At 45.6% G+C, this 14,646-nt stretch overlaps 1 protein-coding gene across 24 annotated transcripts in view; it reads left to right on the top strand.

The window, feature by feature from the left end:
• Positions 1-5,004: 5,004 nt before the first annotated feature.
• LOC111833775 (pleckstrin homology-like domain family B member 1) overlaps positions 5,005-14,646 on the top strand; it is a 39,216-nt gene continuing 29,574 nt past the window's right edge. For 16 of the 24 annotated variants that reach the window (XR_011983374.1, XM_072701677.1, XM_072701680.1 and 13 more), the window contains exons 1-2: positions 12,281-12,437; positions 14,455-14,541. Coding sequence is in view for 21 of the 24 variants with exons in the window: in XM_072701677.1 (XP_072557778.1) it covers positions 12,309-12,437; positions 14,455-14,541 (216 nt within the window). In the remaining 3 variants the exon portion in view is untranslated. The other 8 variants (XM_072701692.1, XM_072701691.1, XM_072701696.1 and 5 more) reach the window with 8 other exon arrangements.

Below are 14,646 nucleotides of genomic sequence, written 5' to 3' on the forward strand. Positions count from 1 at the left end.
AGACTGTGTCCCACTGTATCCCAGGTAAATTAAAATCACCCATAACCACCACATCATTTTTATTACTCATAATCCTGATATCATCATATAACATTCTGCTTTCCTCTACAGCTACATCAGGTGCTCTATAACAAACCCCGACAATTAAGCCATTTGAATCTTTAGCATCAAGTTTTATCCATACAGCTTCTGAATTTTTATTTTTATCAGTGAGATCCCTTGCCTGCAAGTTTTCTTTTACGTATACTGCAACGTATAATAGTTAGATTTAATGTTTATGTTATTGCTAGTGTTAATGGTTGTGGTAGCACTAATGTTAACCTCCCTACTATCATGTATTTCACCCTTTTATTCTTTCATTCACCCTTCTATCCTTCCACATAAATCCATTGATTTTATTAGTCTCATGGTTTAAAAGCTACAACAATCAAACTTTGTATATAGACTCAACAACTGATTAAAAGCACTAAAGAAACACTCAACTGCTTAAATTAAGAACAAATATTTATCTATCTCAGTGTCTTTCTACTTTTATGCACACAGAAATTGACACATTTTCCTCAGGAAATGCCCTTTCTAGTTAATATACAAATTTCCTCATTAGACTGCAAAATAGAGCCTCAGAACAATACCATTGTATCAGCATATTCAATGGGAAACTGTCAAATCTGAAATGTTTTGCAAGTACAAAATTTATCTGGGAGTATAACAAGCATTTCAACCACACACTAGGGGGAGAAGATGGCCCAGTATCGCTAATTGACAATATTTCCAAAAGAGCCTAGATCATAAGGTGCAGGTCAGCCAACCTATCTTTTAAGGCCTCTGATTTGACTAGTTCAGTTCGGCACAAAGCGGTCCTCTTCCTCTTCCACTTCCCTGACCCACTTCCATAAGTCGCTCCCTAGATATTTCCTCTTTGTCAGGATCCCAGAGCCCCTGCACATCTGACAAGAACAGAAATGTAGTTTTACCAGGTGGGGTTTACTAGAAACATGCTTTTCATTAAGGATGAAAGGAGAGCAGCAGCTACATTTTATGCTGTCCAAAGCATTTTTTCACCAATATAACAGCACATGTTGAACATTTCAATCTCTCCTTGGAAAATGAAGCTATAGTGACGTTCTCTGCCAAGACAAAGGTAATTTCTCACAGTCAGAGAAGCCTGCCATTTCCCCAAGGGGCCAGTCAAATTGTGGTCGCCACATCTGATACTTCATTGATCTGGATGTCTTTCCCTCACGATCATCACACCCATGTGAGGTCACCTTTGAATGTGACATTTTGGACTACAGAAGAAATTTGGGTAATGTTGTATTTATATTATTCTGGTTATCTAGATGCCCTGTCAGTGTTAAGCTGTATTTTTGAAGAACACATTGTTGAAAATGGACTAAAACGTATATTCTTCTGCTGTCCCATGTGCTTAACTTTTATGAAATAATAATGAATTAAACCTATATAGTCTATTTTAGTTTTAAAAGGCTATTAGCCTATGTGTTTACCAGAGAGTGCTGACTCAAAAGCAGCTCCCTGAATCCCAATCTGTCGCTCTGGTGTTCAGTTTAAAACCGTCCACCCGTTTTGCCTTTCCTTTTTGTTTTTTTTTTTTTTACGGTAGAGGAACCTGAAACTTGGGACCGGTAACGGTTAATGTGGATCTCGTCAGGACAATGATAGTGATTATAAAAATGTAGGCCTACTGATACTGATACTCTGTAACCTAGTCGATTTTTTGTTACTTGGATTCATACGCACCCGAAGTAGCCTATTTTCATTATTTCATGAGAAACATATTTCAAATATTTCAAACAGAGACAGACAGAGAACCGTTTTTACTGAATCAAATAATTATTATATAATGATCTACCACAATAATGATGCATTTTGAGCTACTATTTAAAATTTGGTAAATCTCATAGAAATATAAAAGCAGATTATTAGTCCACAGCGAACGCTGGTTAAAGGCGGACATATCTAGCATATTTCACTACTGCTTGAATATTTAACAAAACTGTTTTCCTCTGACATCCATAATTCCATAATGGCAGGTTGCACTTTTCTCGGGTGTGTAGAGATTTCAGCAAAGACGAACAGGGTAGGAAACCGCCTGGGCTGCCCAAAAACTAGGGACCTCCTGAAGACAAAATTTCCAGAAGTTACATTTAAGCATACAACATCATGTGATAATTTAAATTACAGCAACGTGTTATTTGTATTTTTAGTGACAGTAATCAGGGTATACAATATTGCCCCCATCCAAGCTGTAATGGACTATTCTACTTTGAGACATCGCGCTGCCCACTTTTCTTTTAAACACCTGAGCGGTTATTTCACTACCAAGCCAGCCGGCACGATACCCTCACCTCCTCCCGATCGGCGAATTTTACCAACAGCACCCTCTTCCCCACCCTAATCGGTAAATCTTACCGCTGGCACCGCATGCCTTTATTGCCATATTATTCATGTTCCATTGTTTTTAATTCCGTCTCCTTTTTCTTTAGGCTCCACAAAAGAGCTCAAATGGCCACTTAGGGGGCCCCTATCCATGTCTCAGTTAGTCCACCCCTGGGTGTCATTCAACCATTGTATGACAAACCTATTGCTACAACGCGGGGGCGATCTGTTTAGATGTACCTTGTAGTCGAGATAGTTTCCAGTTCTATTTCGGTGTGGCACTGGGGGATTTGAACCCCCCCCCACACACACACATACACGGACAGATACACGTATATACACACACACACACACACACACACACACAGACAGATACACGTATACACACACACACAGACAGACAAATACACATATACACTCACACACATACACAGATACAGGTATACACACACACACACACACACACACAAATACACGTATACACATACACACAGACGGACAAATACACGTATACACACACACAGAGACAGATACACGTATACACACACACAGAGACAGATACACGTATACACACACACACAGACAGATACACGTATACACACACACACAGACAGACAAATACACATATACACTCACACACATACACAGATATACACACACACACACACACACACAAATACACGTATACACACACACACAGACAGACAAATACACATATACACTCACACACATACACAGATATACACACACACACACACACACACACAAATACACGTATACACACACACAGAGACAGATACACGTATACACACACACACAGACAGATACACGTATACACACACACACAAATACACGTATACACACACAGACAGATACACGTATAGTATACGTGTATCTGTCTGTGTGTGTGTGTATACGTGTATACACACACACAGACAGATACACGTATACACACACACACAGACGGACAAATACACATATACACTCACACACATACACAGATACAGGTATACACACACACACACACACAGACAAATACACATATACACTCACACACACAGACAGATACACGTATACACACACACAGACGGACAAATACACGTATACACTCACACACACACAGACAGATACACGTATACACACACACAGATACACATATATATAAGCACACACACACACACAGAATACACGTATGCACACACACAGACAGACAAATACACGTATACACTCACACACACAGACAGATACACGTATACACACACACAGACGGACAAATACACATATACACTCACACACATACACAGATACAGGTATACACACACAGACAAATACACGTATACACTCACACACACAGACAGATACACGTATACACACACACAGACGGACAAATACACATATACACTCACACACATACACAGATACAGGTATACACACACAGACAAATACACGTATACACTCACACACACACAGACAGATACACGTATACACACACACAGATACACATATATATAAGCACACACACACACACAGAATACACGTATGCACACACACAGACAGACAAATACACGTATACACTCACACACACAGACAGATACACGTATACACACACACAGACGGACAAATACACATATACACTCACACACATACACAGATACAGGTATACACACACAGACAAATACACGTATACACACACACACACACAGACGGACAAATACACGTATACACTCACACACACACAGACAGATACACGTGTATACACACAGACAGATACACATATATATAAGCACACACACACACAGAATACACGTATGCACACACACAGACAGACAAATACACGTATACACTCACACACACAGACACACGTATACACACACAGACAGATACACGTATACACACACACAGACGGACAAATACACGTATACACACACACAGACAGACAAATACACGTATACACACACACAGACGGACAAATACACGTATACACACACACAGACGGACAAATACACGTATACACACACACAGACAGACACACGTATACACACACAGACAGATACACGTATACACACACACAGACGGACAAATACACGTATATACACACACACAGACAGACAAATACACGTATACACACACACAGACAAATACACGTATACACACACACAGACAGATACACGTATATACACACACACACACACACACACAGACAGATAAACATATATATAAGCACACACACACAGACAGGTACACGTATATAAGCACACACACACACACAGACACTCTATTTCTAGCGTGAGGAATAACCAGAGGAGTCTAGAAATTATGAGAATAAGCAGTTTTAGATTAACTCGTGGGTTACAGACATACACAAAGAGAAGAGAGAAATACTTTCTGGTACAGAAAGACCAACAAACTGCTGTTAATCAATTTCTTTATTCTCATTTCACCATAAGTTTTGCACTGAACAGCACACCGATGAGTAACGGGAGCGTTTTTTGACCTTCCCCAGGATTTTAATACTGCAAGAGCCGTAGAAATACGACCGAATAAACGGAAGCCTATAGTTTATGGGGCGCACAAAATACTGTAAAACACAGCTGCCGCCCAAGGCAGATTGGCGCTGTGAGGCGGCAGCCTTCCCGGACGTCTCCGTGCCTCTGAAGTTTGATAAGGTCTGCGTGCCTTTTCTATTATGCTGCTGTAGATGGACAGTAATTCCCATTAGCACCATTGTTATTTCAGGTTTTGGAACATTAAAAACACGGTGCTTGAATGCCTGGTGAAGTTTCCAGTTGGACACGTGTTTTTTTTCTTCTAAAACAGGAATTGCTTTGGCTGGGAGGCAGAGGACGGCCTCGGTGCCGTGAAGAGTGTCGGACAGCGCCGTTATCGCCGGGTTTGCTTTGTTTTGTTCCTTCATCGTGGCATTTTTGTTTTGCGATCGTGATCGGACACAATTCCCCTGTCAGAAAGACCCCCTCGATCCTCGTTACGTACTCAGTTTGAAGAGGAGTTACGGCTTGCCTTAGTAAAAAACGCCGGCTGATTTAACTGGGCTTTAACTGTTGGACTGCCGGGAAAATCGCGTACAGGTAATATGTGCCTTTCTTTTTTCCTTGTGTATTTTTTTGTATTTAAGCACACTGGGTGGATTCATGATTTGGTCACTACAAATATTATGCGCATAATAATGTGTTCTTCAGCTCTGTCGTATCAGTTCTTGCTTATATGCGCCCTTTTAGATGGACTCGGGTCTTAAATAGATTTCGTATTTTTTTTTGCCAAATCCAAGTGATATAGCGTTGAGTTTCTAGTATGTGCAGTGCTGTACACTGATTTACAGAGAACTCAAGAAATTAAACGCCTAACTTAATACTTTCCCTGGTCGACCTAATTTGTCCTCTGGCACCGAGGTTGTTAGCATTTGAAAGAGAGCTGGAAATTGTGCACATCAAGTATAGTCGACCAGAACTAGTAATTGTACTCTAAGGAACTGCCGCCCCCTCCAAAAAAAGTCGGTACACCTGTCGGAGGGTAGCGAAGCGATACCATAAGTAAAGCTGACAGATATCTATTTTACACGTATCGTTTTGCAGTGCTGAGTTTTTTTTTCCCTCCAGGTAATCCGAACAGGCTGTGGCTTATGAGTCTCAGACATAACATAAATGCTGCCCCGTCATCCGATGCGTCATTGTTCTCCACCTTGTACACACATCTCCACAGTCACTGGGAGGTGATTGAACTGCTGGAATCAAGATCTGGGAGAGGTCTTGTCATATGGTGCCCCTGGGATAGGTATTTATGCTGACTCCTAGCAAGGAAAGATAGTGCTGTATAAGGGGAGAGAGTGCCCTTTTGTGAACTGTGATGTTATGGCTGAGAGTGAGCTTGTCATTGGTCCAACAGGGGCCCATGTCAGCCCCCAACAGAGCTGCCTTTAAGGAGCTGACAGGAAATGAAGATCTGATCTGTGACCAGATGAACTTCTAAACTCTCAGCGGAGATGAGCAAACACATTCATACTGCCAACTGCGCTAATGAGACCTCTGTTTTCTGGTGGGAATGACAAAGCCAGCTGGACTTGTGAGTGGGTGTTTATTGCAGGTCTTTGTGCTGGGAGGGTCTCGCCTCCCAGTAATAGCCTGGGTAGATGCTTGGGGTGAGGGAGTGGGAGACACTGGCTCAGCCTGCTTGATGTTAAATACTGAAAACGAGAAGAGTCGGCTATAGCCAGGTGTTGTCCATGTGTTTCAGTAGCTAGTGCGATTTTTCTGTGATGTCATTTCCTTTCCACCTCCTGCCATGAAGTTAATGATAAACTGTTCCCCCACCCAGCTGGTGGTGGATAGTTTCCCACTTGGCAGGCTGGCTGAATCTCACAAGGCTCCACCGTATTGGCAGCAGTGGCTGGTTTTACCGTATTTTTACTTGACTGAATGCTGTGTGTATTTCGAGGACGCAGGGGTCAGGGAGCTGAGCCAGCAGTAGATGGCATCAGAGCTCTCGCTTGAAATGTATGATGCAGATAAGCTCAAATGTTTATAAAGCAAAAAGAGTACATAAAATGAGTGAAATGGGATGCTGAGACTCTCGGGTCACCTGTCAGCTTCTTCCTGTTTGCTCTCCTCGTTCCTGTCGTGGTCAGCTGCTGAACCACTATTGGATGAGAGGCTCTGTTCTTGGTTTTGCAGTTTCACTCTTTCAATAAATAAATGTTTTCTGTATTATCGCTTTCCTGTGCCCCAGTTGTGTCACGGAGAAGCGGCAGGGAGAATAATGAGTGGCTGGAAGGTTCCCTCTGGGATCGCTGCTCTGACTGTGGCAGGGCCGTCCTGGGTCATCCTGCCTAAGAAATACAATTGTGGAAACACAAGAAGGTGTTGAATGTCATTTTAAGTATGTCACTCAGCTTGGGATTATTAAGCCTGAATCATATCTGCTGTTGGTCTAGATCTGGGCAAACTAAAGTAGTCATTCCTCTTCACTGTAAACCACCTTGTAATGATGTTGTTTTTATATGAGTTTTGGGTTAAATCTATAATTCCTAACCCGCTCTGCTGGGTCTCACAGTATTTGGGTGGGAGCTTTGCATAACTGTGTCTTGGATCCAAGCCCACGGTCCTGCCCTCCCTGGGGGAGGGGGGCAGCCCCTTTCCCCACTCCTCTGCAGGGATCACCCATGCTGAAAGGCCGCCTTTGTGTCGGCTGGGCTGGAATTCCTGTGGAATTCTGTGTCTCTGGGATGCAAACGGCCAAAAGTCAATATGTCAATGGAACATCAGAGCAGCCCCCGGTGGAAGATCATGTTCACATGTACTCCCCCCCCCCCCCCCCCCCGCCCCCACAAACATACTCACTGGCACCTGGACAGTTCTCCGTATTGCAGACATGAGGACATTTTGAGGCCAGAGAAAGAGCAATCTCTCAGTATGAGATCCAAGGCAGAGGTTCTCAGGATAAGAGGAGCTGTTTGTTGTGTTTCTTTGCTTTTCTTTGAGGATTGTTGCTGCATTTACTAATAATAGTCCACGGAAATCTTATAGATTATTCCTATAGATGGAGAGATGTTTCTTTTGCCTGGGCAGCTGCTGGCTGTAGTCTTCAGTGGGCTCACATTCTTCATTTTGAAATGACCTCCTATATCTTCCCTGGAAAATGTGCCTATGAAACATTGTCTTTGGGCCACCTGATTATGGGGCTTCACTGGGGTGTGGAAAGAGGACTCCTCCTGTATTGGTGCAGTTTAATTTGTCTGCATCTGACCATATTAAATATCTTTTACGTGGTCCTCCTTTTAAAGGAATAGATGTAGAGGTGCGCCGATTCTACTTTTCCAATGCCGATACAATCCGTATACCTGAACAGAGGGTATTGGCCGATGTGAGGACTGATCTCATACCAAAACTCTTTTTTTAAACTACTAAATACAAAAACGTATGCCAAAAATTCTGTAATTAGGCCACTAGAAACATACATAATGTACTATTCCTCCTTGTTTGTACATGTTGTTTTAAGCATTTTTGAGGCATTTGTAGTTATGTAATTTGAATATGTTCCAAGCGAGGATAAACAAGAGATGAATACTTAAAATGCCCCCCCACTTTCTCCCACTGATAATAGCGTCACTTACACTTCACTGCGATTGCAGCCCCTCGTGTATCAGAAGCTGTAGCCAGTGTGCAAAACAGCTCAACCTAGTGACTCCTAGATCATCTATTGCTTTTTTCATGTTACTTATATTGTCTTGCACAATTGCGTGCACTTTATTTAGTGGGTTTTGACGTCACAATAGGCGGAAGTCACTGCGCTCACACTCACTGAGTGGCAAATCATCTGAATTGCAGTGTTAGCGATCAGCTAACGCATATAAAATGGGAAAGAGCTGTTGTACGATTGATTGTACAAAACGATTTAACAAGAAATAGGAGTTATCTTTTGAAAGGCTACCGAAAACTAAGAAAGTAAACATCGGACGTGGATCGGTCACAAGTGGCTGATACCCAATCTGTTTAATAGGTTTGGATCGGTGCTGATACTGATCCTGAATATGGAATCGGTGCACCTCTAAATAGATGTACTACTTTATAAGGTGAGGACACGTCCAAGTGTAATAAAAATGCAGCGCACCACCATGAAATAATAGTAAGATGAATAAGGACTCTGCGTACTCAGCCGATGAGAGCTCATTGTGCTTGGCAGGCTTCTCCTCACTGTCCGCTGCTTGCAGTTTCCGCTGTGTGATTGTTGGTCAGCTGGGATCACTCACTCATTTCCTGGATGACAAGTGGAGACTGTGGAAGTGCTTCTAGTCCCATATGGACAGCTGCGGTCTCCTGGTATCTCTGGAAGCCTGTCTGAGCCAGGCCTCAGCCCACCGGAAGAAGCCTCACAGGAAGTCCACGACTCCACGTAAAGATAGTTGAGCTGCTTGGTGTCTGGCGCTGCCTTGCCCGATATGAGCGCGGCTGTCTTCAGCTCCCCAGGTTTCCGCTGCCATTCTGCCCAGTAGCTCAATGGCTGCAGGCCCCTGGATGTCCTCCAGATTGTTCAGCCCCTCATGGGGGATGCTACAGTCGGCCCACATATTCGGGAGGAATATTGCACCCATAACGGCTGGAGTGCCCGCGATGCCTGCTGATATCTGTGGCTTTCAGAATGTGGTTATGCTGCTGCTCCACAAGCACCGTTTGTGAAATATTACTGTGACACTAACCCTACAATGTATCCTGAACCACTATTGTATCACCTATTGCCTATTGGATGTAGCTGTTTGTCCTAAGGCTGGTATAAACAGCTCGCTTACACCAGCTAACAAATAGGAAACCTCTGCGTGTTTTGCTGTTCTGAACCCCTCCTCCTGTGCTGAATGGCCGTCTGGGTGGCTGTTCTACTTCCCACCCCCTTCACTAAATGGCCGTCTGGGCGGCTGTTCTGCTTCCCTCCCCCCACTGATTTGCCGCCCGGGTGTCTGTCCTGCCTCCCTGCCCCCGCTGATTGGCCGCCTGGGCGGCCGTTCAGCCTCCCTCCTGAAATGTACATGCAAGTGGAACTTTTGATGTTGCTTTGGCCCATCTTGACCCTCTGCTGGGAAGGTGACTTTGAGCTTGATTACTGCACCATCCCACCCGGCATTAAGGCCCTTTGTGGCATTTGTGTCACCAAAGAGCAGCCCAGACGAATAACCTCTTACACATTGGGAGTGGGCGAGGGGATCAGGATGCAAACCGGATGTGACCAAAATGGATTTTTTTCTTTAATGTGGTTTTTTGGGGTATGTGAAGCTTTTGTTAGATGCTGGTTGTAGGCAGGAGGCAGTAAGGGGAGATTCCTGCTGGCGAGTGAGGTGTCAGCTTGGCTGTGCTGGTGGGACTGATTTTCTTGGTTTGATTAATTTAGTTGCAGTGAGGTTCTGGGGAAAATAAAAAAAAAATCTTATCCAGAAGGTCACAGCACATAATTAACTACACATAAAAAATGTGAATTGTCACAACAACATGTGGTGTTTAATCATCCCAAGGGAAATTATTTTAAAAATTCAACATTTCTTTCCTTTTAAATATGCTTAGATCACATTATCATTGCGATCAAAAATGAATATCTAAATACACGTAGGCAAGTTTGTCTATATAGAGCTTTATGTAAGAATAATGGAAAACAATAGATAAAATTGGGAATAATTATGATGCCAGATGGTATCGTCATCCGTCTAGTTTCCTGCTGTCATTGGCTCGCTTCGGCATCTCTGGGAGAAAACCAACTGGATTGTCCGCTAGAATCTTCAGGACATATGCATGGTTTCTCCTGAGTTTATCGCTACACGCTCTGAGGTTATGCTGCACGGTTGGGGCTAAATGCTACGCGCTCTATGGTGATCTTGCACAGTTGGGGCTAACCGCTACATACTCTGTGGTGACACCACGCGGTTGGGGCTAATCGCTACGCGCTCTGAGGTGATGCTGCGCGGTTGGGGCTAAATGCTACGCGCTTTATGGTGATCCTGCACAGTTGGGGCTAACCGCTACATGCTCTGAGGTTATGCTGCACGGTTGGGGCTAAATGCTATGTGCTCTGTAGTGACACTGCAAGGTTGCGGCTAACCGCTACATATGCTCTGTGGTGACACCATGTGGTTGGGGCTAATCGCTACACACTCTTTGGTGATGCTGCATGGTTGGGGCTGAACGCTATGTGCTCTGTGGTGACGCTGCACGGTTGGGGCTGAACGTTACGTGCTCTGTGGTGACGCTGCACGGTTGGGGCTAACCGATACATGCTCTGTGGTGACGCTGCACGGTTGGGGCTGAACGCTACGTGCTCTGTGGTGACGCTGCACGGTTGGGGCTAACCGATATGTGCTCTGTGGTGACGCTGCACGGTTGGGGCTAACCGATACGTGCTCTGTGGTGACGCTGCACGGTTGGGGCTGAACGCTACGTGCTCTGTGGTGACGCTGCACGGTTGGGGCTAACCGATACATGCTCTGTGGTGACGCTGCACGGTTGGGGCTGAACGCTACGTGCTCTGTGGTGACGCTGCACGGTTGGGACTAACCGATATGTGCTCTGTGGTGACGCTGCACGGTTGGGGCTAACCGATACGTGCTCTGTGGTGACGCTGCACGGTTGGGGCTGAACGCTACGTGCTCTGTGGTGATGCTGCACGGTTGGGGCTGAACGCTACGTGCTCTGTGGTGACGCTGCACGGTTGGGACTAACCGATATGTGCTCTGTGGTGACGCTGCACGGTTGGGGCTGAACGCTACGTGCTCTGTGGTGACGCTGCACGGTTGGGGCTAACCGATACATGCTCTGTGGTGACGCTGCACGGTTGGGGCTGAACGCTACGTGCTCTGTGGTGACGCTGCACGGTTGGGACTAACCGATATGTGCTCTGTGGTGACGCTGCACGGTTGGGGCTAACCGATACGTGCTCTGTGGTGACGCTGCACGGTTGGGGCTGAACGCTACGTGCTCTGTGGTGATGCTGCACGGTTGGGGCTAAACGATACGTGCTCTGTGGTGACGCTGCACGGTTGGGGCTAACTGATACGTGCTCTGTGGTGACGATGCTCCTGACGGTCCTACAGCAGCACTTTTTGGGTGACCCACTAAAATGGTTAATGGCCACCTTAAGCGCCCCAGAAAGCGGAGGGCCTGGGCCTGCCAGTTGGGAGCAGAGCTGCGCATTCCCACGCTCCGCCTGTGCCTGTGCCTTTCCTCTGCAATATGGCTCTTTCTCCTGAGCTGAATGTCCAGCAGCTGCAGTTTATGGCCCGACTGTCCTTCCTGTGGTGAGGATTGTTGATCCGGCATGCTTTCCGGGGGCAGGCTTCAGCTCCTGCGTCATTTGATCAATGGGTGTGGAAGACATCCGGTTTCCTATTGCCGCAGGTTTATTTAGTGACCTCCTCCTAACCAATGAGGGGAGCAGCGAGAGCAGCGGCAGAAAGCATTATGGATGGATGCTGCCATGGTGTCACTGAGGGCCATGCTTTCAGGTCCTTACTCAGATCCTCACTTGGGCTCGTAGGGTCTCCGTCTAGGCAGGTAACTCTCCACGTCTGCAGCTTCCGACCTGCAAACAGCCCCAGCCTTTTCTTGTTCTGTTCATCGGCTGGAACACAAGTATGTCAGCTTGCAAAGTTCTAGGCCAGTTCTGGGATTTAGAGACTGATCACAGCCACTGCAGAATGGCAAGTGAATGGCTCTCTGTGGGGGGCTTACATCTGAAGAGGTCAAATGCTCATATTTTAATCTTTCTAATTTTACCATATTTCTGTCTCAGTCTCCCTGCACCTCTGTCTCTTTCTCTCTCGTCTCTCCCCTCCTTTCTGTCGTCCTCCTCCTTTTCTTCATAGCTGCAGGCTGCTTATCTGCGTGCTGACTGTAGGGTAGGAATGTAGGGCTAAGCCTTCTTAGCAAGCGTGGACAAGTTTGGCCCATTAGTTGAAGCAGGCATCCCGAGAGAACAAGAGACACAAACAGACAGACGCAGAGAGACAGACAGAGGGCTGTTATGATCCTGTGTAAAGTCAACAGCAGGCTGTAGAGTCAGAACAGGAGAACAGCTTCACGGTAAAACCCTTCAAAATGGAGACCCTGTCACCTTTGTAAAATTGGCCAAAGGTAATGATTCTTGGTATCTCGTTTCAGTGCCGGTTTCATTTGCTAAATATTATATAGAAGAGCTCTTTGTTTAGTCTTGATTTTTCTTTCACCTTGGATGTGTCTTTGTTTTAATAATATGATGTAAATAACAGTAGTGAAATGTTCCACTCTGCTCCCATGGGATGTAAACAGAAAGGATTTGTGGCAACAGTAACTACAGACTCTGATATCAAATGCTAAGAGAGTGTGGGATCCTACAGCGTTTCGGAAATGCTCCGTTACAATGCTGTAACGTAAAGACAGTGTGTTTACTCTCAAGGTAGATGCTCAGATTTTCCTGTTCATGTCCTGCGCTCATTCTCTGGGACTTGCTCTGGCATGAGTTGTTCTCTTTCGCCAGAGCACATTACATACCGTCTGCGCAGATTGTGCCGTCTGCTTAATCTTACCAGAACTTTCATAAGTTGCCTGCCGGTTAATTTCCAATTGACTTTCCATTTCCTTTATAGACAAATGTGTTGTTTTGTTCTCTGAGCTTTTGGGGGCTTCAGCTATTGCTGAAGCTTCTACATTACGGTAATGGAATTTCCAGAGGGGCATTTTGGACCGGGGGGGGGCAGACGGATTCTGTGAATCCTTGGCAGCCTTGGACAGCCCTGGGGGGATGGGGGTGCTGGTGGGGGAGGTGGACTCTGCGTACTGCATCGCAATAGTCTCATCTGAGTGACTTGCTTGGGTGAGGAGACAAAAGTGGACGTCAGATGCTCAGGGTCTGACTTTCTGACATCATGCCCACATAAGGTGTGACTACATGTGTAGCTTTCAGTGTAATTCTTTGTAAACGTCTCCTTCTGCTGTGGCTCACAGGCGGACATTGACAGCAGCGGGCGGATATTTTGTAGCAGTCCATGTTCATAGCCTGAATGAGTGAGGGGGGGGGGCAGGGGGCGCTTCCGGCACGCATCTTGGCTAACAGTCGTTATGGAAACTATTATGACCTGTTGTGGCTCTTTGTTCCCGTTGTGGAGTGTCATCATTTCAGCAAGCACATGTTCTCAGTGTTTGTTTGCCTGAGACGCTGTTTACTGCCTGTTACTGGTTCACATGGTGGACTGTGGTGAAAAGCCAGCTCAGAATGGCATAATGCCACCGTCTCTCTGACTGGCACCATCCAGATGGAGAAACACGTGGGGATCGTTGGGAATTCTTCTGTCCTTTTAGTGGAAGGAAAGGATTTAGCAAAAGGCAAATTGGTAAGCTATGAGTCTATTAAGGCAGTTAGTTTTGTTCTCCTATGAGGTTTTTATTATGTGGTTGACAACACAGAAGTCACCACACCTGCATTCTGCTGAGTAATTGCCAACATCTCTTGAGAGTGCAGCTGTCTCATCTGGTGTTATGGAAAGGTGCAATTAAACCATTCAGGAGTATGAAACAGCCTCGTGTTTCTCCGCAGGAGCTCCATGTGGCTGAGGGTGTGACTGACACTTTGGCAGGCATGGAGGGTGTGATGCAGAGCTGGCAGGCACACCAGTGCTTCCAGGTGGGTGCTCGGGCCTGTCGCTGCCTCTAGGTGGGTGCTCGGGCCTGTCGCTGCCTCTAGGTGGGTGCACGGGCCTGTCGCTGCCTTTAGGTGGGTGCTCGGGCC

Source organism: Paramormyrops kingsleyae, chromosome 17 (genome assembly GCF_048594095.1).
Source record: "Paramormyrops kingsleyae isolate MSU_618 chromosome 17, PKINGS_0.4, whole genome shotgun sequence".
NCBI classification, from domain to species: Eukaryota; Metazoa; Chordata; class Actinopteri; order Osteoglossiformes; family Mormyridae; genus Paramormyrops; species Paramormyrops kingsleyae.